The sequence below is a fragment of the Myzus persicae genome, unplaced genomic scaffold, assembly GCF_001856785.1.
Source record: "Myzus persicae strain clone G006 unplaced genomic scaffold, MPER_G0061.0, whole genome shotgun sequence".
In the NCBI taxonomy this organism is placed as follows: domain Eukaryota; kingdom Metazoa; phylum Arthropoda; class Insecta; order Hemiptera; family Aphididae; genus Myzus; species Myzus persicae.
Window position 1 is genome coordinate 1,252,887 of NW_019101246.1, and position 25,775 is coordinate 1,278,661.

Genomic DNA, 25,775 nt, shown 5'->3' on the forward strand with positions numbered 1-25,775 from the left:
CGAAAATAATTATAATTAATTAAAAAAAAAAATATATCAATAATAAAATAAAACAACAACAACAACAACGAAAAAAAAATATCTAAGGGCTGCTAAAAAGAAAAGTGGAAATAAAAACAGCAAAATTGTAAGTTATGTTGATATGTTTGAAAATTAAAATAAAACAGAAAAAAACAATTTCGGGAAGAAAACTTACCGGGCATTTTCGGAACTATCGGTTTAACAACAATGGCTGTCGATCGGTCGGTCACAGAGAGCGAAAGATTTTAAAAATATAAACAGAAAAACAAAAGAAAACAAAATATATAGAAGATTGAAAGAGTGCGTCCAAGAATAAGTAAAGTAAGTAGGTACAATAGCCTATACATCTAAGTATTTCATTCTCAATTTAAAAAAAAAGTATAGTTAACATTTTAAGGCCAGAGAATAAAGATGAAGAAAGATAAAAGAAGGTCAAAATATTATTTTTATTAAAATTTTTTTCAATTTTTTTTCTTAGTTTCCGTAAGTTGAACATTATAATACGATTATGCTGCATATATATAATAAATAGGTATACAATTATATGATTAGATGGATGAATCTTGAAATTGAAAATTTATCAACTTTTGATTAAAAATTCAAACTACAAAAAGGAATATTAAGTATTCAGAATCTTGGTTTATACAAATTTTTTACTTCGAAACAACATTAATTCGGTCTTATTCTTTTATTATGAAAAAATATTTGCATTTCAATGATGTTGGTATTTTATTTAAAAGAATTACTTAGGTTTAATATAAAATAAACCTAATCAATTTATTAAACTGCAGTGTCACATTATTAATTATTTTGAAAATAAATGCCTTTACACAGGAAAAAAATTATTAGATTTGGTTTTAGATTGTAAATATAAAATAATAATGAAATAAAATAAAATTTTATATTCGTAATGTGATAAATATGATCCATAATCTACATGACATATAACATTAACTAAATAAACAATTTTTGTTAAATTAAATGATAATCGAAAAAGGATTAAATACAGGGGTTGGGTGTGACTATTAAAATAAAATGTCAGACGTCGAGTATATGTAAATTTTCAGATCTAAATATACTCGGACTCGTCTATCATTGTTTCGTTTATTTTAATTGAAACTAACTGTTCAGCTATTTGTTATTTAAATCGCTGCCAATTAAATATTGATGGTTTTGAAATGAACCAATGTATGAAAGGTCAATAAATTCAAAATTATTGTATTGTTTATTTTTTTATTATGAAATTCATCACGTTTTTGTTTTTAAATTATTTTTGCCATACAATAAATTGGCTATGACTTTATTATTTATTTATTTTTACTGTCGTAGGGCAAATATAAAGAGCAAAAAAATAAAATAAAAAAATAAACATTCAAGTGAGTTAGAAGGTTTGTTTTATAAAAATTCATAAATGGTATAGCAACTCAAAAAGTCAACAAATAAAGGGAAGTAAAAACAAAAATAAAAATAAAAATATTGAGGTAGGAGTTTTGAATATCTACGTAGGGAGCAGTCCATTTTCTAGCGACATTATTTAGTGTTTTGTTCTCTACTTAAACTAAACCAATATTAATAATGTAATATAGACATTTCTTACCATCAGCTGTAATCCCAGAGAAGCATAAATTAAGATAAATAAAAAAAAGCAAAGTATACAAATAAATGAATAAAAAATTATTCAATACAATATTAAATTAATAATATAGGATGAGAATAATTTTAAAGCTAAAATTTGGCTAAATATTAATATAGTATTTAATACAGAAATTTAAATAAAAATATATACTGTCCTACTGTGAAAAATGCTTTCTCGATCAGTGTTGCTAATCATAGAAGCTCGAGCATCGATCGAGAAGGCAATAAAATATTATTATATCTGTACTCGAAAAAATAAATAAAGAAAGTAATTGAAACATTTGTTTGGTGCAAACATAATATAATTATGTGTAATATGATTGTACATACCGTCTTCGAGTGTATCTTCGCCTTCGGTCATTAATTCATCGTCCGAACAAATATTCAATAGATTCACTAACATCTCGGTAACTAAAAACAAAAAAAGTTTAAAATATTTTGACTCATATCAAAATGATTAAAATACCTTTTTCGCCGACGAATGGCAAAGACCAAGTAAACACATCCATGAAGTTTGGCAACCAGTAAGGGTGTGGCGAACAGTTGAATTGTCTGATGTTCATAACATTATTTTCATATTTTAAAACGGCAGCCTACAAATGTACCATGGTTAATAATTGTTTTTATAAAAAGATTTTTGATAGCACTAAAATGATGTTATTTTCTTACTTTGTTATTGTATACATCTAAGTAGTTGGGAGCGGAAAATATCGTGATTAAAGATGGAAAACCGGTGGTTTGACTTTTTCTATACATTCGGTATCTAAATAAAATAAACACAAACGGTTATAAAAAACTAAAAAGTCGACTTATATAATAATAATAAAATAAATATTCGAACACACCCTGCGTCTTGAGCTTCGTGTGCTCTTATGATGGATAGTAAATTGTTGCTTTGGAGAAAATCACAGCATGCTGCATAACTGAAATTTTTTTACAACAATATTTATTAACAAGGTTAGTTAAATAAAATTTTATAGTTATACTTATGAATTTAAATTTTTTTTATATTCCCTTTTTTTCAAGCTTTTAAGTCGCAGCCTTAAAGTACCTACCTTTTAAATCACTAAATTTGGTTTATTGTTGTATTTATTAAAGTTTTTACCTAAATACATGATTTATGCTCATCCATTAAATATATTAAACGTAACTATGTATGTTTTTTTATTGGTTTCTGGCTGTCATCGATTTTTTTAATGTTTTATGACGGACCTGTCTAGTCAAATATAAAGATAATTTTATATGAGTGCTTCATTAATTACCAGTTGCACACAATTTTCTAATTATTCATTTTTACATGTATGAAATTAAAATAATTACGTGGTTGTATAACTGGAGAGTTCACGGACACATTTTTGGATGTTGAATAAAATCTGTGATTCGCTTATTTATTTGTTAATTGTTATAATATAGTGCTATATATTACGATTGATGTATTTTTAATAATAAATTTTAGTTGATTAAAATACAAAGTTTACTATTAATTTAAAATATGTATTACCTATATTTCTCTGGTTTTAAAAAATAAAATGTAAGTTAATAAACAGTAGTACATACACAGAGTGATTATTTTACCAAAGAACACTCAATATTTCAAAAACTATTAACGTTTTTGAAAATATTTTTTAAAATTAACTGTAAGTCACTAAAAAACAAGATTTTTCTAAGAAAATATATTTTTACTATTTTTATCACTATCATTTTTAAGTTTTTATATTTTTTTATATGACAACATGTATTTTTAATGCCATCTGAAGCAGAATATTTTACTGAGTACTTACTTCAATACATAAAAATTGAATTTTGAACGAGTATATTTGATAAGGTAGAATAGGTATTAAAAGTCTAGATGGATTTCGTAGGGCAAGGAATGCCCTGAAAAACGTTGATCCACTAATCAACTCATACAGCTTGGTATACTTCAACACATTAAATCACTGTCTACTGGTCAAAAATTTAATTATTATGCATCGAAGAAAAATATTTTATTTCGGAATATGTCATTCATAATGTATGTTGCATTAAAAAAAAGTAAAACCCTAATTATGATAAGAATAGTGTAAAATATTATTATTTAAGACAAAATATGTTTTTATGACTTATAATAACGTAAAAGAAATGTTTTCAAAAACGTTGATAGTTTTTGTAATAATAGGTGTTCTTTGAAAAAGAATCACCGTGATAAAAAAAAAAAAATTATGAACCATTTTTTTCAAACAGTTTTAAAAATATTTTCTGAAATATTTAAATTTAAATTTATAACTGCAAAACAACGATTTATTATAATTGGATTTAAATATTTGATAAATGTACCTTATGGTATCTTATGGCATATGGTAATTTCAAATTACACTCAGAAATTAGATACAAGGACAGCGAGAAAGTATCTTAATCTATGACCTTAGTAGGTACTAGCCATCAGGTAAGTAGTTATTTTGGTAGTATATATAACTGTCAATGTTTTGAATTTCGTAACATAATACTATAGCATATTCTGATATAAAGATTAAAGCTTCTTGTATTGCGTTGTTAATACAAAATCTAAATTTGATATTAATTTCCACGTTTTATATGAAAGATTTATATTTATGTTTTAAGAAAAGTACTATAAAATTATATTTGGTACATTTGGGTAATTGCATACATTTTAGCGTAACCGATAAAGTTTTTAGGTTTATGGTTTTTTCTTTGAAAACAGTTAAGCACATAAGAAATGTTTTTTATTGCATTTATTTTAATTGAAAAATATTCACAGTATTTATCAAAAGTTATGGTTGGGGATTTTATAAGCAAATCAGGAATTATTCTGAAAAAGTGTCTATCAATGTGCACAATCAATATAGTAAATCTCCATAACAACAGTTAGAAAAAAGTTTGAAAATATTGTTTAAATTGTCAAGGTGTACACATGGAGTCTTAAACAATTTAAACAAATTCAACGGTATACTCTAATACTTTGAAAATAGCTAATAATTCAAAACATTAGCGGTTTAGATTACAGTAAATTATATTTTTTGGGGGACGAGGTGACCGAGTGGTCTGACTCTTCCGCTGCGACGCAGCCGGTCGCGGTTCGATCCTCGGCCACCGGGCGGCATTTTTCTCCGGACAAGTCGCGGTGACCGGAGAACAAGTGCTGCCATCCCCCACCCCCGGGGCATGGCAGAAACCTACGGGTGCCCCATTCGAAATTCTGCCAAAAACAAACACACACGTGTTCCCCCCTACCGTACCAAAAAATCTACAAACCATCAATACAAACCTACAAATCTACAATACCTACTAAAAAAAAAAAAAGCTAATGGCCACAGTTGCCGGGCTCAGGATCAATAAAAAAAAAAAAAAATTATATTTGTATGCATTTATATTTTCATATACTTGCAGCTTTGATGAAATGTGCATTGTTACTAAGGATTTGAGAACTTTAATTCAACATATCAAACTTAATAAAACTCGTGTACTTAAAAAATCTCTAAAATTATTACTCAAAAAGATTTTATGTAAAACATAATTGAAGTATTTTATTTTTGTGTAAAATATTTTAATATTAAGACTCGAGTAATTTGTTTGTAGCTACCATTTTTTCGGGACTTGTTAGCATGGAGTATGGAATATGTATATTGTTTATTCATAAATTGTGTATGTACCTGTAAAAATATGAACAGCCTCTAACGCTATTGTGACTGAAATGTTCAGCATTCTTTTCGCTGCCGAAATCTTCTAGAGGATCTGACCAAAGCAGATCACACATGGGACCAAAAGCTGGAGGCTCTTTGAATCGGTCCAACTGAACAAATAAAGAAAACGTAGTATAATATTAATATACAAACAATAGAAAAACGTAAATAACTATACGTCAAAATACAGGAGTATCATCAGCGACCTACCCTTCTGATATCGTCCAGATTATGTATTTCTGGCGAGAGTCCACCGTGAACACAAAGGAATTGTTGATTCATGAGCGCAGCGAGCGGTAGACAATCAAATGCCTCCATGCAGGCGTCATAAACTCGCTCAGAATATTTTATTTTACCTGGAAAAGTTAACGTGATTAAAAATATGATATAATACACAGAGCTGGAATATAACGAGCCAAAATTTTATAGGAGGGATTCTCATAAATTTTGATCGACTCTTATGGGCAGAATTCTTCAGTAAATTATTCTATTTATCAGCCTCTATTCATGAATACATGATGTACACTATATAATATATACTAATATACTATGCATGACTTATGTAGTACCGTATGGGTTTAACTGACGAAAAGTCATACATTAACCGTATAAAGTCTATTATGTTTATCCGTTCGTCTATCCGAATACCACTAATTCAATTTTTACATTCTGATAAATCTTTGTAATCGTATTATACCTGCGGCGAAATAAATTAAATATTTGTATACACAATAGACCAAGGAGAAGTAGTGCAAATCACTGGGGAATGTCGTCGTCAATAATCTACACGTGAGTAATACTACCGAAATCACTATATGTATATGTCCCTTGAGTCGTAGTTTTATATACACTCCTTACAGTCCTTAGGTCATTCAATATTGACAAAGAAAATAATACATGTTGAACCTAGAGAATTTTATTTCAAAATTGTCGTTGAAATACGTCTATAGGTATAACTATTAAGTATAAAGTGATAATATAGAATAAAAAATGACGAAAACAATTATTTTATATGACGTAACAGGCACCTAAAGATATTTTTATATAACCTACAGTAATTTACACATACATATAAAACAATCAAAACTTTCAACAAGTGTTACTATAGGCTTTTCGCGATTGTGCTTTCAATATTTTTCAAATTCAGTCTAATTAAAGGGTTTGTTAAATTAAGGATTTTACTGAACCACTAAAAAAGTAGTGAAACTATTCAGTGAATCACCCTGTTAATATAAACTAAATGTATGATATATTATTATATTTCATTTTTTTAATTACATAAGTCTGTTGTCCATCCAATATTCATATTTGCCTAAATCTTTACTAAATATGTAAATTAATTTTTAATTATTTATTCAAACACACTTTTAACGTCTTATAACCTTATTAAAATAAAATTTTGATCTACAGTATTCACATACTATTTTTTTCAATGCCTATAAGCATTTAAATGTTTAATAAGGTTGTTATATGTACTCGAAAATACATAATATACTTTATATTAGTACATAATTAACACTATAATACTAATACAATATTTGTTGATGATACAATTGTATCATAAATTCGAAAATATTTATAAAATTTAATATTTTTTTTTGTTTTTATGTAAGGTAAGTACTTATTCAAGAACTGTATTCATATTTTTTTTTCTTTTCTGTTCTATTCTTTTCATACATACAGAAGGTTATTATATTTTACAAAATATTAGGAAATTAGATGATGCAATTTTAAATTGATATTGTGATATGCAAGTAGTATTTTTACAGACTAAAAATCTTAAAACTATTATAAATTTAAATTCAATGTATAGAACCGATTTGTGTGCAATTGTTTACGAAGTGGTTGAAAAAAATAGGTTTCTTAATATCAAGAACCTCGTGTAATAATATACACGAATATTGATTATTTTGAAAACAATATACGTTAATTACACATAGTCGCACATATCATCGCAGTTCCTAGATGTATGAGTATTTAAATTCAATGGAGTCGTACAATATTATATTGTGTGGGTAGGTACATCATTTATTAAATTAATTTTAAATACAAACGCTTGAATTAATTTGATTTACTTACATTCTTGTTTAAACGTGAAGTATTCGGTTAGATGTCTACATTCGTGGTTTCCTCTTAATAGAAACAACGTAGTGGGATGGCACAACTTCAAAGCCCACAAGTAAAGCACACACTACAAACAAAATAACCATTTATAAACAATATATAACTATGTAGGAAATAACAAACGCAGGTGCAGGTAAATTGCAGTGGTATTACCATTACTGTACCTATATTAATTGTAAGAGTAGTTGGGGAAAGTAACCTACCTCCCCTTAGTAAGGACAACAATGCAAATCTAAATCCTTGGTATTGTACATAATATATAATATATAAACAGAATCACTAATAATAGCATTATTGTTATGATTATTGTTGAGAGAAAGTTATATTTTTGCAAGTTTATTTTTCTGTGTACGAGATTTATTGAGGACAATATTATAAGATACAAATTAGTTTCGAGATCTCACGAGTCAAAATACAATTTTTTTCTTCCGTAATAGTTGATACACGATTTTACGTATTTTGACTATTTTTCAGTGAAAGTCTGTATTTTTACATTTCTGAGAGGTTTTAAACATATTACACAAAATAAGTTGAAAATGATACATAAAATATTATTTTTTTTTGTGTTTTATTGCTGTACTAATATTGATTAGTTAAAAGTAATGTATTTAAGAAAATATTTGATTGAATATTATTTTGGTACAATTAAGACTAATAAAGAGATAATAATTTTTTTTTTTGCTTATCAATGAAATATTTCAAACCATCTCAAAGCACATATTTTTACATAATATATTATAAAATATTTAAACTAAAACAACTTTGCCCTTAATTTCATCGTGCACTCGGATGCAGCCCACGAAATGTAGTATCATACAATTGTTATTTTCGCACTAATGCATTTCAGCCGCTTTTGACATTGCTGCTATCGCATATCAAATTATGATCATACCCAGGCAAACCAAGTCAACACTCAACGAACACGTAATTTATTTGTCACCTATCACTTTCTTACAAGGTGGTAACTGCGAAACACGATACTGGCTTGTCTGGCTACAAGTCTGCATAATATTATATTATATTGTCCACGTGGCTATGTATATCTGATGAGGCTGCAATGGGTGCTACTTGAAATCGCAAGGGTGAATGTGCATACCCTATGATTGAACGTAATATGTATAGTGTATAGTTATACTATTACTATTATACAAATTGTACCCATACATATAAGGTACCCATAGCCTATAGGTTGAACTATGATGGCCAGGGGGTAATGTGAAAGTAAAACACAATTGAGTATCATGCAGATATCGTGTGATGGTATTATTATAAATTGACATATTTGTATCGGTTTTATAACGTTAAATGATAATAGGTAAAACGATGATAATCTATATATTTCATATTATTAGGTATCCATTTGTCTCTGCTCTAAGTGCTTCATTTTTACTTTTGGGATTTCCGTGAAAAGGTGTTCGTGAGATTTACAATTCACTTTCTTGATACACTTCTCTGTCTCTCAATGGAAACATGTGCAGGTATATAGGTACCTATTATGTAAATGTATAATAATTTTGTAGGTATATTTTTAAACACTTTTTTCGTAAGAAAAAAAAATCCAAAACGCCGATGGACTGTAGGAGAATATCTGAGGATGAATTAGTTTGTTTAGAACATTAGGTATCTGATTTTATGGATGGTTAGCCATTTTATATTGTAGTTCAAAAAACCTACGAAACTGTTTGAAAAAAAAATTATAAAACTTTCAAACTTATAAAATAAATTATAATTCAATCGGTGGCTGCATGCCATTGTTCTACAAATTTAAAACCGAATCCTATTTTTCTTTTCAAAACGCAACGCATGTACACACACGTATAGGACAGGGAGATCCCAAGTTGTTTCTTTCTAAAGACTTAAAAGTTTTAAATCCCGACTAAATTATTGGTTGGATGTGTGCGATGCGCTTTCTTTGTTTACGCTTATATTATATGATTTATTCGCAAGAAACCTAAAATATTTTGTACCTATGTATAGATATAAGAAACCTTTATGACTATTATCGTTTATAAAATCTGTAAATAATAAATTACGGTAAAAGCAGCTTGCATTGGGTTGAAATGGAAACAAATACAATCAAATGTGACCTAATGTTTATAGAAATCAAATGTGTAATATTAATAAATTACCTCTATACTGAAATACCCTCTGTCCACGTAGTCACCCAGAAATAGGTATTTTGTTGTCGCAGGAGGTCCACCGACTTCAAATAACTTCATTAGATCGTAAAACTGACCGTGAATATCGCCACAAACTAGAAGTAAAAAATCAAACAATCAGAATAAAGAAATTAATGACATTAATGTTATAATAGTACCGAGCAACTTAAATATAAAAATATCGATGCACCTATTTAAATATTTCACAAAAACGATTGAAAGAAAATCTCAAAAAAGTTAATTCTTTACGAAATCCTTTTTAAAATTTTAATTTATTCTTCAATTAATACAATATGAGCCTTACTGTTCAACATTTGAAATATAAATTCATATTAAATATTAATTGTGTAAAAGTTCTTACAGTAGTCAAGTTGAAGTTTTTTTTAAATATTTATTTCTTTGGATCATAATATATGAGTAGGTATGTGGATCATGTTAGTTCTGAGTGCATGGGTATACGTTTATACTAGATATTTGTTTAGTACCTATTATACCCGTCTTCAGTTTTAATAGTAAGATCATGTTGATAAGTTTAAGTATAGCTTTATACAGTATTTTTTTACTGATATAATAGTATATAATAGTTTTGTTGTACAAGTATTTTGTGTGATTGGTGATTCTTTTTTTAGAAAAATTTTTAGTATTTTGTTTTGCATTTTTTTTTCAATGGGTTGTTTCATACGAACCCCCCTTGTATAAATTACAAATAAAATAATTAATAATTGTAATTTTCTGCATATAATAATAGATACATAAGTAGGTAGGTATATTATTCTCATTGAACATGTGATTTTATAATTAAGTACTTAGAACTTTTAAAGGATTTAATATTTAAATATAACTCCATGAAAAAAAAGTTAACCACTATTTATATCAAATAATTAATCATTAATTATAAAAATACAATATTTGTATTATCTAAAAACATACACAGATATTTTTAATAGTTTCATAACATTGAGTAGTTATAAAATTATTATTATAGTCATCTATTGCAGACAACTATCACTTAGTAGTTTGTACAATAAATTAGTCGCAATGTACCAAAAATATTATGCAAACAATACAATAAAAAAACGCCGCGATAGAACGTTTTTATCTCAACTACAATTTAAATTTGTAAGTGAATTAAAAAAGAAAAAAATTATTTTAACCTCTGAAGTATTTTTTTTAAATTTAGTTGACATTAAAATTAAATTAAAAAAATGTATTTTATAGTTTAATCATCTTTAATTCATATTATTGTACATAAATAATTGATTTGTTCGTAATCAGTCATGCCTTAAATTAGATATAAAATTGGTAATTACACTCAACTAATTAAATTTTTCAATATAATTAAAGCTGGATGGCATTATAAAAAAATAAAACACTCACATTATATATTTGTTTTAATATTCGATTTTCTATTCTAACACACACACATTTCGTAAATATACATTTTTTACTCTATAAATTATAAACTCAATTTAGTTGATGTTTGAAACACTTTATAATTTGAATAATCATGATCGATTTATAACGTACCGTAACATAGAAACTAACTAATTGCTACTCAGGGTTTAAAAAAATACAAACGAGACAGTTAATTTAAAATCCGACATTGTATTGATATTTACACAAAGTATATATTATTTCAAATTGATTAAATAAAAATAGATAAATGTTTGTTTTTTAATAGTTTAATATAAAGTTTAAGAAAAAAAATATGTTTTAAAACTGGTGGCAATAAGGAAAATATGATATGTAGGTATATTATATAGGGTGATTCACCATGCACGCTCACCTCTTTCTTCCTTAATGATGCAGTTATTCAAAATCTGATTTTTGGAATTTTTAACCTCATGTACTTAAAGACCATATTTTAAAATTTTTAAAAAATTATTCTTACTACTTAAGGATAGTGCCCTATGGCGATACAAATTTCTGTTTTTCAGATGAGAATTCTCAAATTTTGCTGTAAATTATTTAGTGGATATTTTGTTTTGAAAATATTGATGTACTCAATTCAAAATTAGGATAAGTCATTGAAATGTTTATTTTAAGGATAATAGTCCTTAAATGTAATTTTACAAAAGTTTAAAACAAATGTAATATTGGATCTATTATTTATTATACTTGGATCATTTTTACAAATTATTTATGTTGATAAATTAATATTAATTACCAACACTTTCAAATAACCATAGTCCACATACCTTCCAAACCAATTATCATGGACCAATTATCCTTAGTATACAAAGTTAAATTACTAACAAATTACTCGTTTGAATATCGCTTCTGATATACAAAAATTTTCAGAAAAATAATCTGGTAAATAAATTATACTCGAAAAGGGGTCTCATTTTAAAAACAGAAGTATGAGTTGCCACGGAACACTCTTTAAGAACTATACAAAATTCAAGGATTTAAAAATTGGTCTTTCAGTACTTATATTATTTTTAAAAATTCCTATAACCAGAATTTGAATAATTTCATAAGCTAGTATGTCTATACTGTTCTTAGCTGATAGGTGAGTTGATTATTATAAGGTATTTCTGCATAATGACGGGTCAATTGATTGTCCTGAGTTACTTAAAATGATTAACTTTAAACTACCTTGTATCCAAACCCACTTTTCCTATCTTTTCTCTTTGCCATTGTGTATGACAAATTTTTCTCGCAATCGCCCACTCTATAGGATGATGAGTATCACCAACGAAGATCCGTTTTTTACTTTATAAGTTCTTAATGTATTTATGTCTGTATATTAATATTTTGTTTTTTCTATGACTTGTCGCATCTACTTTAATTACATTTTTGTATAGTGTATCTAATTATGGTAAACTGTTAACTGTGCTTTGGGCAGCGGTTCGTATTGAAAATTACATAAAATAATTATATAGGAATAATGGGGTGAGCATGCTTGGCGAATCACTCTGTATAGTTGTTTTAAATAATATAGTACATGTATAAGACGATGTTTTCGATTCGAACATTTCGACTTAACTGTATATTTTTGTACCGTACTTATGTAATGTTTAAACGTCGAGTGATAGCGGATAAAAATCGACAAATTTAGTGAAAAAAATTCGCAAAGAATATCACAGAGGATTTTGAAAATTTAATGTGTGACGCGTATTAAACGTCGTTAAAGCCAATATCGTATCCGCTGAGCAATAGTTAAACACAAAATGAAACGTGCTTAGAACACCAACTCGTACATATAAGATATTATTATATGCATTGTCAAAAAGAATAGCATTATTCTCGGGATTTGTAGCAGTCTTTGCCACATGTGCGTGTGTATAGCAGTCGCGCGACTAACAAACGACCTACTTCAATATAATATACGATATACGAATGTACATTCTTCGAGATTTATATAACACGATTTACTAACGTATAATACACGAATAAGACATATCCCGGTTGCAGGATAACCTTGCAGGAATAAAATATGAAGGTATACTGGGCCGCACTGCAGCGAATAATAAATTTTAATAATTTCGAACGCGATCGTTTATTTAACGTCAATCAGTATACAGTGCAGTAGGCATGGGTATACTCGTAAGTCGGGTTAGAAGAAAATAATAATGTGTTTTTTTTTATTTGGGGAGGTATTAAAAGAATAAAAAATGCTGATGCGGCATGGCGAACACGAAAGTCACAGACTGTCTTTAAATAGTCTTTATGCAAATTTTCTGGTAACTACCGAGACAGCCACGAACAACAACAGTACATGCAGAAAATACTTATTGTCAGTCAAAAGCACTTGCTGTTTTTAACTCACCTGTTTACCGTTTTGGGTGAAAATGTGTTCCTTTCAGAATCTTTTTTTAAAATGCTATTAAAATCTACAGCCTATGTACCATGGCGTATTATACAGTTAGAATATTATACAATAAAAACTAAAACATGATAGTTACAATGTTGTCATATGCTTATCAATTGCTCTGCTCTTTTTCTCATTAGACTAAATTTAAAATACCTTTTTTTCTCTCTCGGTTTTCCTTAATGCTGCTCTCTCTTCCTTCCAATAATGTAATCATAACAAAACTCGTCTCTGTTTTATTATTCTATGACTTGCTTTTTTTGCTCATATTGGCTTCAAAATTAAAAAGTGTATGGGCTTAAGTCACTTCTGTTTTTTTTTCTTACGGCGCCTTTCAATATAAATCTTATCATAATGGTTGAGATATAATAACTCGTGTTATTGTTTCATTAAAAAAAAAATTACTCATAGGTAGGCGCATTTCAGTTTTGTACAAACTCAAAATCTGCGATGAGATTGTTTTCCTTTATATTCTAGACATTCCAGGATACATATAGGATGATGTCATTTAAGAATACAGATCACCTATTATTTTTCCAATAAACTTTTATGTTTTTGATCAAACAACAGATTACTATCACTGACACTCGTCTGTAATAATATCTAGTTTAAACGTTACATTTAATTTACCACGTCTTGCTATAATATATTATATTGTACCCACCGGTAACAGGAGCTTCGATGTCTATCATGGTTTTTTCGGATCTGAGTAGCGATGCGCCTTCGTTGACGATGCGCAACGCGGCCGCTTCGTCTATCCGACCCTCGAGTATGAAGTGCTGTTTCAATATGTCTGGTCGAGGTTTGTTTGTCCTCGAGTCCCATATTTCTGCAGTGGTCAACTTCCGACCCGGAGGAAATGGCACGCCTATAAACAAAATAGGTAATAATATTATTAGTTATATTAGTTTCTAGTAGTTCTTAATTAATTAGAATTCGGTACATAAATATGATTTATGTAGTCATTACGATCATAATTTTATTAATATTAGTATTTGTATGACACCTTTTGTTAACAATATGTTATTTTCAGTTTGTATGTACTTATTAGTAGGTAAACAATATATATATATAATAAGTGTTTTTTAATTAGTTATAATAATTATGTAACAATATATTATTACCAACTCAGTCTCACCTATAAGTTTTTCTCAGTATTTATTTGTTAGAAACAAAATTAAATAAATAGATAAAATATAAATGTGTAAATTGATCGACGTAACAAACAAAAAAACGGTTTGGTGTAATTCTATCGGAAGAACCATACATATAGAATATACATTTCAACATCGGCTATTGACGATTTGCTATTGTATATAGCAGATAATATTAAAATGTAATAAACCAATTTTGCTTCTCACTTCTACAACAATAATTTGAACGTTCTAAAATATAACATTATAACGCATGTACAATGTAGATGCTTATCCATTTTGTTATCGATGAATCACTGGGCCGCAGTTCTTTAATTATTATTATTCACGCATATGCATGATATATGCAATATCCTTTTTAGTTTAAATTTATGCTTTTCATAGAGCTGTTTTGAAAATTCACAATTTTAAATTTTCATCGATTTTTAGCATAATTTATATGTATATATTATATTATGCTAAAATATAGATGGTTAAAGTGATTAAACCCATTCGTGGGTTTTTAGTTCCTACCCTGACAAAACTATAATATTTAAACCTTTATAAAGGAACCCATAGGTGTATTAAATAAACGAAAACCGTCAAGTAAACTGAAATAATGACACTGATTTAAAAAAAAAAAAGAAAAATTAGATTTATATGTAGTTAATGTAAATCTAGATTCTAGATACATATCGTACATTAAGGTACCTAATATTTGAAAATAAATACAATTTGTTAAAATTGAAATTGTTCATGTTTGATAGCATACAGCAGCACAAGTAAATGAATAGGAAATGATGATTATAATACGTCGGTATATTTCGTAATAGCGGATTACTTTTTAGGCCAACGAACTTGCAGGAAAACCAGATGCCCAGGAAGTATAATATAGTAAAAGTTGATTTTTATACTAACAACTGATCATAATAATTAACAACAGAATCGTTGATGTGTCTTCTCGATACGTCTTATCAGTAAGTTGTCGTCGTATCATTGATTCGGCGGGACCATTAGTATAATATTTTGAACGTTTCAAGGTTTTCATTATTCTTTAGAAAATACGCCATGTGCTAGCCAGCCCTAATGTGACAAACATCTATGGTTTGATTATATATTTAGAACTTGGCCAGTGCATGGGACACGAGAGACGGCTGGTTTGCCAACTGACCCGCAAGCAAGCCATGTTTATTATTGTAATATACTATAAACTGTTTTATGGTAATATATATGAGAATAATAATATCATATTTTATGATAATATGGCGTACACGTTGTTATTACACGTAAATCATTGCGAGCAAGATTGATTAACATTGTGTGCCGTGGTGCAGCGGAGGTGGAAGGTTTTACGACACAAACATATACGAATATTATATTGCATTATATATACATATAATTGTTGTGCACGATGATAATAATAATTACTATTTGGTAAACAAATATCTCGAGATAAAACTTTATATACCTACCTCACACTCAGGTATATTAATGCTTTTGTTATTGGGACTTGCCAAGCGCACTGCTGATGGGGATATCATCGTTAAAGTTGTTTTCAGTACACTTATTATTATTTTTCTAACCTATTTTTTTGAACTCTTCGTCGACCTGATTATTTTTTATTGTTCTTAATACGCGAGGTAATATATTGTGTCCTGAGATTGTTGCATAAAAAATTAAACCCTTTATGACATCGACGTTACCATTAAAAAAAAAATTATACATATAGGCACCAAATATATTTACAACGAACAATGCATGTATTAATTAATTTATTAAATAGTACTGTCCAGATCCAAATATCCAATTTAAAATAATATGTATAAATGGACTGAAGTTAATTGAACCAAATGAGTAATTATGATTAAAATTAAAGGTAGTCGGTATTAACATAATAATTTAAATTATTTAACTGACAGTACCTATAACATTTAAACAATAGGACATCATAATAAAAACATCAAACAAGGAATGATTAGTAGGTACTATATTGGAGTTCAGTATTGGATTATTTTTTAAATAAAGCGTAAGGTAGTGTAAGCGCAATAGTTCCGCGGAAAAACAAGAAAATTGACATTGTTCTTCAATAATACGGGAGCATAAAATGTATGAAGCAAGTGGGCAACTTTTACGAAGAAATTACTTTTAGTTACAAAGTGTAAATGGTAAACGTAAAAACATTTACATTTGTATTTGGGTACGATTTATTTTGCAAATACTATTGTTATAGAATACATCACTAACTACTTTCCAACTACATTACTATTTCTACCATAGGTACATTACTTTATAAAGTTCAAAAATATAATGTTTTGTGATAAAGTTGATTGAAATCTTAATAATACATATTATATAATATACATTTTATTATTCATTACTATTTGAGAACAATAACATACTTGACAACGATACACACATGATTCGAAGTTCTGAGGTAAAAGTTTTTTCAATTAAATGTCTACAAGGCTACGATTGAAATTCAACCAAAGTATATTTAATCTAATGTTTGTACCTACAAAAAAGATATAAAAATTGATTTGCATTAAAAGAATCTTTGTTTTGAAAAGTTGTTTACAGATATATACCTACTTAAGCACAGAAATTGGATGAAAATGTAGGAGGATAGCTAAAATTATGTAAGAGTCATATTTATCTTAATGAAGACTAAACAATAATATTAAACACGTATTTTAATTTAAAAAATCTGTTATATAATTAAGATTTGTTAATTGTAATAGTTATAGAGAAATAATTCCATGACAAATTAGGGTGCTTATTTGAAACCACCATGTTTGCCTATGTTCAAAATGTGTTTTACTTTAAAATTTAATTGATTAGGGATAAGTCCAAATCCTACTGTTAATTTAAGTTTTAGTTTACATGAGGAGATTTATTATTTGAAAATCCCAGTTGATTAAAATTAAAAACCCCCATATAATTAAAAAAGTCAACGAATATTTTTATATATGATATACACGTTAAGTTGTATTTTTCAAAAAATAAACGCACAACAAAAGAATTAGCAATTGTTTATGTTAATTCGCTGGTCATTGAATATTAAAAGTTGGAAAACATGAAATTACCCTGACATAGGTTGTCCGGTGCATTAGCACTTCGTGCTTTTTGATTTAACGTTATTTGTATAGGGGTTGGGCCCATTGCCCATATTGCGTGCCCAGCAATTTTCCGATTCCCTAACTGCAATCTTGCGGTAAAATATAATTAAAAAAAAAAAATCGATAAGCTCACAGGAGTCCGGAGCCACGATGTCCTCCAAAAAAAAAGAAAAAAAACCACTCGTTTATAATAAAAATCTTACGGTTTACCACAAGCTCTTGCGGTAAAGGCTAAAAGGGAAAACTGCGGAGTGGCGGGCACGGGAAAACCTTGTGCCAGAACAACTGGGCACACGCCATCCCGGTGTCGATTAAATATAAAGGAAATGAGTCGTAAATTATGTCGTAGACCTTTTCTGCCGAGAAAAAACGCACTAAACAACTCTGTATTATATAACATAATATAACATATATAAGTATACGCACACGATGATTTACGCGGAGTGGAAGAGAAAATATAATGGGGGTTTTATTTTTATAAAAGTTATAAGGACTTTGACGCAGCAGAAATTGCATTATAACAACTACTCCTATGTCTCCGGCATAATATGTAGAAAAAGTAGACAGGCCACAATGGCGACATTAATGAATGCATTTAAACGAGAATATAAAATTAAATAATAATTTAATGTAGTATAATATACGAGCAGTGTACGACGTGATCGCCAGGGTGCGTAGGGCGCCGCACTTGACGTAACCCATTTTTAGTGTTGTAAAATGTTATCGCGTTAAATTTAAAAACGTATTTAATGATGTTACACATATTATAAAGATTATGAAGCATAATCGCATTCAGAAAACGATTCATAGAAGAACTATTTACTCGATTAACCATATTGTATACATATTTCAACTTCATAGCCCGCTGTAGCCACTGTGTGTGTTCATAGTGATTAGTGGCACGTTACCATTTTAAGTATCACATTCCCAGGATTTATTGAGTATTGCAATATCTGATAACATAGTAATATTATGTGAAGCGGGTGACGTTGTATTGAAGTTTAAAGTCTCCAAACCCTTACGATAGCATTAAGCTAAATCTAAAAACATTATATTTTATCATCGTCAACTTTACATGACATTAAATGAAAAAATAAGAAATACTGTCAAAGCCGATTTTTAATATAGTCATCACATTATTAATTATGGATTGATAAAATAAACTATATAAATAGGCACTAAAAAAAAAATAATTTCAAGCGGTGACAACAGCGATTTTTGGTCTTTACGGACATAGTTTTTGCAGGGTTGCAACAATAGGTTAATTTCTTCTCTTCTCTTTTAAGTATTTCGACCATTTCCCAATATTATTCTATCGGAGAACTTAAAAAATGTCCATGACGCGTACCTACAGTCATATATATTATAAACGATTAGCGTTGTTCCCAACCGTACGAATGAGATACACTTACAAAAAATTCCAACAAAAATCAAACCCACCCCGGTCGGAATAATGTACAATGACGTGCTGTTCCGCAGTCTATTGTATAATATGTTTTTGTAAACAGCGCGTGAATGTATAATATATAATATAAATTATGAAGACGATGAAAATAATATGTCGACACAACGCTCGCTATTGAATAATACAATTATGCCAATAATATTCTGCATCGCGGGGCACATCCGCGCCATTGTTGAACACGCGCGCGCATTCATTTATAATTCTGCTGTTCTCGACGGTGTACAAGTCATTTCGTTATTATATATACATTATATTATTGTGTCTGAAAACTTTTGTACACAGCAGCGAAACTTCGCGCGAAATATTTTCTGCGACGGTATACAACTCAGACGCGGATATGTATATATATATATATATATATATATACATGTAATCACAGTGCATATACATATAATATAATATATATACATATCCGTACGCGTACATGTATATATATATATATATATGCCAAGTGTTGTACGCGTTTTTCACGTCGGGCCAGTGGCGATGGCGTAACGCCAAAAAAACCTCACGAGACCCATAATCTCTGCTCGCGGTAACCATATGCATACACGTGTATTGAAAACTTCCACTTTTTTAACAGCATTTTCCTTTGTACGAGTACACACATTGCACACCGTCCTGCAGCGCGGTTTGCGTCTTTTTCACGATATTCGAGTGAGTCTGAACTCTGAATGCTGCAATATCATAATATATACCCTATAGGTGCAGCGTATTCCTTTACAGGTATAGAAATCCTTCCGATGTATAATGCACACACACATAAATATATATATATATAAATATATGTAGCGGAGAATCGTTTCACCGTGCAATATATTATATATTAAATACCTATATAGACGGCGTCATTCGCGATGGGAAATACGCTGTATTAAGTCACAAACGAGTTCAAAACGCGAACAAATATAAATCGATAAATAATTTATATGTTATTCGAATAAACGCGCGTATAGGTATAATACCAGTTGACGTATCAACATTTTATACGGTTTACGTATATATTATATATGTAATATTGGCGTCGTTTATGCGGAATTTATTCAGCAATATACATAATATAATATAATATATATATATATATATAGATGTGTACACCCACGTTTAAACGATCGATTTATTTTCTAGTGGCAGACACTGCGATCGTACTCGAGAGTGATGCATTTAACCCCGCAAGTATCTATATACCGCGAGGGAATAAGAATATACGTATGATTATACCTATACAAGAAAAACATTTTTGTCACTGTGGCGAAAACGAGGTTTTTTCCCGACCAACTATTATATTAATATCATCATTATTGTCGAATACGGCAATATAATATACTTGCGCGGACGACCGGAAAAGCCGTATAAATAATATAAAACGCCGTTAATAGCGATCGAATCACAAAAAGTGCTATAACCGACCTATTATTATTTTTGTAGCCGAAGAGGAACGCGTGGCGAAATGATTCGATAAAAATAATATAAAGATATATACAAATTGCGTTTATTATTCAAACACTTAATTAATTGGCTATTATGCGAGCACCACGGACGACTACCGTTGTTTTAACGACGGCCAAGCATATATAACGTATAGGAGGTATATATTTTAATTAAGAGGACGCTACCCATGCATTTGTTGTCTTCGTCTTACATGGCAAATTTTCGTTCACTGGTTTCAACAGTGTGCTGATAGTTATTATGACATTTCAGTGAATTGACCTATTATCAGAGTCTTAGGTAAGAACGTTATCTGTGCTTGAGCGTCGGCGATATTTTCGATATTTTAATTTTCAAGCAAGATTAAATATCAAAAATTAAAAATGATCACAACTCGCTTGATAATGATAATATCGAATAAAAGCCAACGCTTACAAGCACAGGCGACGTTCTTACCTAAAAGTGTATAATGGGTCAATTCACTCTAATGTCAAAACTAACAACACACTTTTGGAACTAGTGAACGACACTTTACCATGTCGTACGTTTTTAAGACGGAGCCAATAAACGCATGGGTAGCATCCTCTTAATAGATAATAAATTATTGTTACGAGAAAAATCTTAATGGGTAGGTGGGTAGGTACTGGGTAAACACAGACTTCAAAATGTGTTTATACATAAATGTTTGTTTGCATCCGTAAGACGTTACTCCGCACAGAAGAACTCGAAAAAAAAAATTAGAAAATGAGCGAGAAAAAAAAAGAAGGTAGACCGCGAGAGGATACTTCTTTGAAGTTTAGCTGTGCGGATATACGGTGGCGGCGAGCGGCGACGGCTATTGTGACCGATCACCGGTGAGGCGGCGGGGGTCGTTAATCATTCGTTTCGCACGATCACAAGCCAAATTAATAACAGTATTTATTTTTACCCGAGTCGGATGTTGTATATATGCGGGTTTACTCTCACACGCATAGAGTATATAACGACAGATTTCATTAACCGTTTCGTTGGACACGGACAAAGCGGGTTAAACGCATATGCACCATAGCAGTACATGTGGAAAGGAAAATAATATGCGCAATGATCCAATGAACAAAATTATCGCCGTGTTATTTTAGTCACCAACACGTCTTGTCCGCGTAAATCGCAAATCAAACACTCTACGTTGGACTCATATAGTGCATATTATTATATTGTGGCATCGCGTGAAATAGTTTTCTCGAGGAACGGTCTAACATGATTTCTATATTCGTATAAAATAATGAACTGTAAATTATTATTAGTATTGGTATTATTATTTAATACGAGATAAACCCACGTAATATTATGTAAAAATGTTCGAGTAAATTAAAAAATAAATAGCCTTAGACAGTTGTTGTAAGTAATCAAATGCAAAATACAGTTCCGTTGAGCAAGTGAGCAAGGGCACGGGCGAAGTGGACGAAAAAATCTGACCTGGATCCGACCCGTCGTGGTTGCGCCATAGGAGGGATAGACCTTTGCACTACAATATACGATATAGAGGTGGTTTTTTTTTTCTAATTTTCCAGCGTTCGGGAAAATGCGTCAAATTTACGACTGCACATTCGGGCGGTCCGTGCGAAACGCGGAGAACGGTCAGATTTTGGTTCACGTTGAACGGTCGCGATGATGATTTATCATTGTTTTCAAATTTTAAAATAATAATACAATTTGGCTCGCGCCGCAGAGGAGGTGGGCGAATGTAGCAAAACAACCGTGTACATATACTACAATATGTACCCGCCACATAATATTAACCGGTCGCTCTCTTACGCGTGCACACTCGCTCGCACACACACATATAATACATGTATACCATTTCAACTGTGTGGTATATATATATACACCTACATTTTTTGTTGTATACATTTCTATATTATTATGAGCGTGTTCTGCCAGTATAATGTATATCGCGAGAACGAAATATAAGTTTTTGTGTGTGCGTCGACCCGTCGTATAATCGGCGCACACACGCACACACACACACACACACACACACACACACACACACACACACACACACACACACACACACNACACACACACACGCGCGCACACACACACACACACGCACGCACACGGTGTTTCCGACTTAACGCCGCACGCACTCTCTCGTTGTCCGTAAACCATTTTCCCCACAAAAGTCCACTGCGCTTTACCCTCACCCAGTCATCCGTTTCACAAGGACATTGGGTCGGCGTCGGATACCGTGTCCCGGCCGTTCGTCAGTCGCCTTTGTGACGTATTCCGGTATTCGTACACATTACCTGTATTGATGTAGATATTATACGAGCTGTACTATAAGCTTAGTTATTATAATTTATATTGTTACAATAGGTGTGCATTTATGAACGACGAATAAATATGATGCATTGGAACACCCCGAAAACGTTATGCTGTAGGTATTATTAATTATTGTATTATAACTTCTAAGATTGTATTGTACTATATTGTGTTGTGTGAGCGCGAACCAATATTGATCGATTACCTACACAATTTCGAGGTGACGGTAGACGAATTTCAGAGCCGGATGCGGACAACTTCCGTGCGTTAATAATAATGATAAAGTCGTCGATAAGGGTAGAGTCATAAATAATAATGATGATAATAATAATAATAATAATAATAATAATAATAATAATAAGACGACCGCTGTGAACCGAGTCGGTGAAAATATTCAGGACAATATATTATCCTAGGAATTAATATCCAGAAAAAGAATATTACATTCGAAAGAAAAATATTATAATGCAGGTACTACAGTGAATTTGTTAGATATTAATATAGTGTACTTTAATAAGTAATAAATACAAGTGATAAAATCAATATCTTAGAGGTTTTGAAGACTATTTATTCATGGTTTCTTTTAATATAATATTTGCATTTTCGCATATAGGTCCGCTTATGACGTGTCTGTATGGACCTTTTTTAGAGTTAATTTAAAATATAATTTTAAAAATGTAATCGAGTCGGGTAATATCGTGGTATCTATAATGTTTTATTTTAATTTAGAATATTCTTTACAAGTGAGTGTATATATTAATTGCACTATATAGGTGGCACACCACTACAACCTCTACCAACACCGCAGCCACCAACTGAGGGCTACCATTCACAACGGATGGCACAAGTTTTCCCCATCTGTGTGTCTGCAGCGGAATTTTAATATATTGTGATGCATAATAGTTTATTTATTACTGGCGGTCACAGCAGAAGCGGTCCGTGGACGGAATAATAACGATATGCACGTGCACCACAATACACACTGGGTATCGATCACACACATAATTTAACAAATTTAATTTATTTGTCTGCGTTAATCGCACGTGTCCTTCCTCCCCCTTCCATCCTCATAAATACCACAGCAACGCTTCGGCAGAAATATAGCCATGTTGTATATATATATATATATAGGCTTGCTCTGTCAGTTACCCTCACCGGTAGGTACCTACATTATACTATTAACCATATCCTCATCCCTTTCTCCCTAGAGGCGATAACCCCAGCCACCGGTGGCGATGGTAACCGTTAATTTATCCAACCCTCTAATCGTTTAACCACCCCCTCTTCACATCATGGTACTATAATATACCTAAGCTCATCGATATTTTATAATTTCTACATTAAAAAAAAAAAAAACAGATTATCTCAGCAGGGAAAAATATATTGAATTTAACAATAGTACATTATATAATATAATAGCCAATAGACGTTATCGAGATACTCTTGACTCGCATGAGTCATGAAAAATATTATCATAAGCAAATAGGTGTCTCATGAGTTGTGTAGAAAACAAATACATACAAATTAGTTCGGAAACTATAATGTTCTAATGCAAAAAACTTTGAGCAACTTTTATTTCGTTCGTATCTCGTTTCGAGAACACATTGCATAAAACATGACTAAAGCAAACTCTTGGTATAAAAAAGAATCGTAAAACATTTTACCAAGCAACGCTTCGCGCTCGCGTTTCTTCGGTTTTCGCAAAACCGTATTAATTTTAATGGGTCAACAACAACACCCACACGCGAAAAATAAATAAAAACTGACTACTGAATTTATTTTATACACTCGTTTCGCTAATAACCCGGGTAGTGGTGGCCGCAGTGCGTTGAGCGAGCGAGTCTCATAATAATATTATAAAAACCGCGTTATTTTTATGTTATCAATTATTTACGATATACTTTGTATTCATATTATACATATACACGAACCTGTTGGTTGTAAACATGGCCGTCGAGTATCAATTATTCACCAAAGTTCGAACAAAATTAACGTGCACCGCCGCGAGCGCCGGGGAAACAGCTCCTTCGCAAAATAGTTTATTTAGGACGTTAGGGCTGCTTTTATATATATTATACAACTATATATATATACACCACCTATATACACAGGTAGCACTAGCTGTATATACTGTACTTATATAACACAGTAGTCGCCTTGATCGCGTTCCACATTCGGGGAGGAGGGCGCTTAAGCTCAGCTTTGCCCTCCGTAATTCGCGCACTCGCATGTATAATTAAGTACCTATATACACCGTACAGCTTTTGCAGCGGTGTATATTATATTGGTATATACCTATATACTCCGCAGCTGCTGCTTTTATGTACTGTATATTAGTGTAAATACTATGTATATAGTGTATTCGTATAGGGGTAGGTAGCGGGTGGGCCGTGTATGTATGGTATATATATATATATATTAATATAAAGTTTTATCGCCGCAGCGGCGTGTTTCGGTATTACATAATATTATTATTAATATTAAGTATATATCACCGAAAAGTAAATGTAAGCGACAGACGAGAAATACGCAATTTCGTACAGCGCTTTTTGACAATGGTACCTAAATATATTATACGTGCTATAACGTTTTTCGACGACGGGGTGCGTGGGTCGTGTGACCTGGCGATAGTCGGCCATTGCAGCAACCCAAGCGAGAAATCAAATATCTCTGAAAACATAATGATTCGATTATTACATGATTCTATATCGGGAACCGAAGCATTAAGACGTTGGAAACATTGCAATTACTATAATAATGTCAAGTTCGTTAGAACGGAATGTTTTCTTGAGAATTTTTTTTTACAAAATCGTAATCGTTTGGTTTTTCTTCCCAAGTACCGGGTAATTATACCGCTCTTAATCATCTCATAATCTTACCGCTGCACGACCCCTTCCCC

The 25,775-nt window shown here is 30.6% G+C and overlaps 1 protein-coding gene across 6 annotated transcripts in view; it reads right to left on the reverse strand.

Moving 5' to 3' along the window:
- Positions 1 to 25,775, reverse strand: part of LOC111028357 (serine/threonine-protein phosphatase 2B catalytic subunit 3-like) — a 63,351-nt gene that overhangs the window by 5,867 nt on the left and 31,709 nt on the right. For 2 of the 6 annotated variants that reach the window (XM_022306978.1, XM_022306975.1), the window contains exons 3-12: positions 14,095 to 14,298; positions 9,587 to 9,711; positions 7,413 to 7,524; positions 5,544 to 5,689; positions 5,304 to 5,443; positions 2,502 to 2,579; positions 2,326 to 2,419; positions 2,123 to 2,249; positions 1,987 to 2,067; positions 1,619 to 1,624 (exon numbers count right to left, since the gene is read on the reverse strand). In XM_022306978.1, coding sequence (XP_022162670.1) covers positions 1,619 to 1,624; positions 1,987 to 2,067; positions 2,123 to 2,249; positions 2,326 to 2,419; positions 2,502 to 2,579; positions 5,304 to 5,443; positions 5,544 to 5,689; positions 7,413 to 7,524; positions 9,587 to 9,711; positions 14,095 to 14,298 — 1,113 coding nt within the window. Of the gene's footprint in view, positions 1 to 196; positions 233 to 1,618; positions 1,625 to 1,986; positions 2,068 to 2,122; positions 2,250 to 2,325; positions 2,420 to 2,501; positions 2,580 to 5,303; positions 5,444 to 5,543; positions 5,690 to 7,412; positions 7,525 to 9,586; positions 9,712 to 14,094; positions 14,299 to 25,775 lie in introns of all 6 variants that reach the window. The other 4 variants (XM_022306976.1, XM_022306979.1, XM_022306973.1 and 1 more) reach the window with 3 other exon arrangements.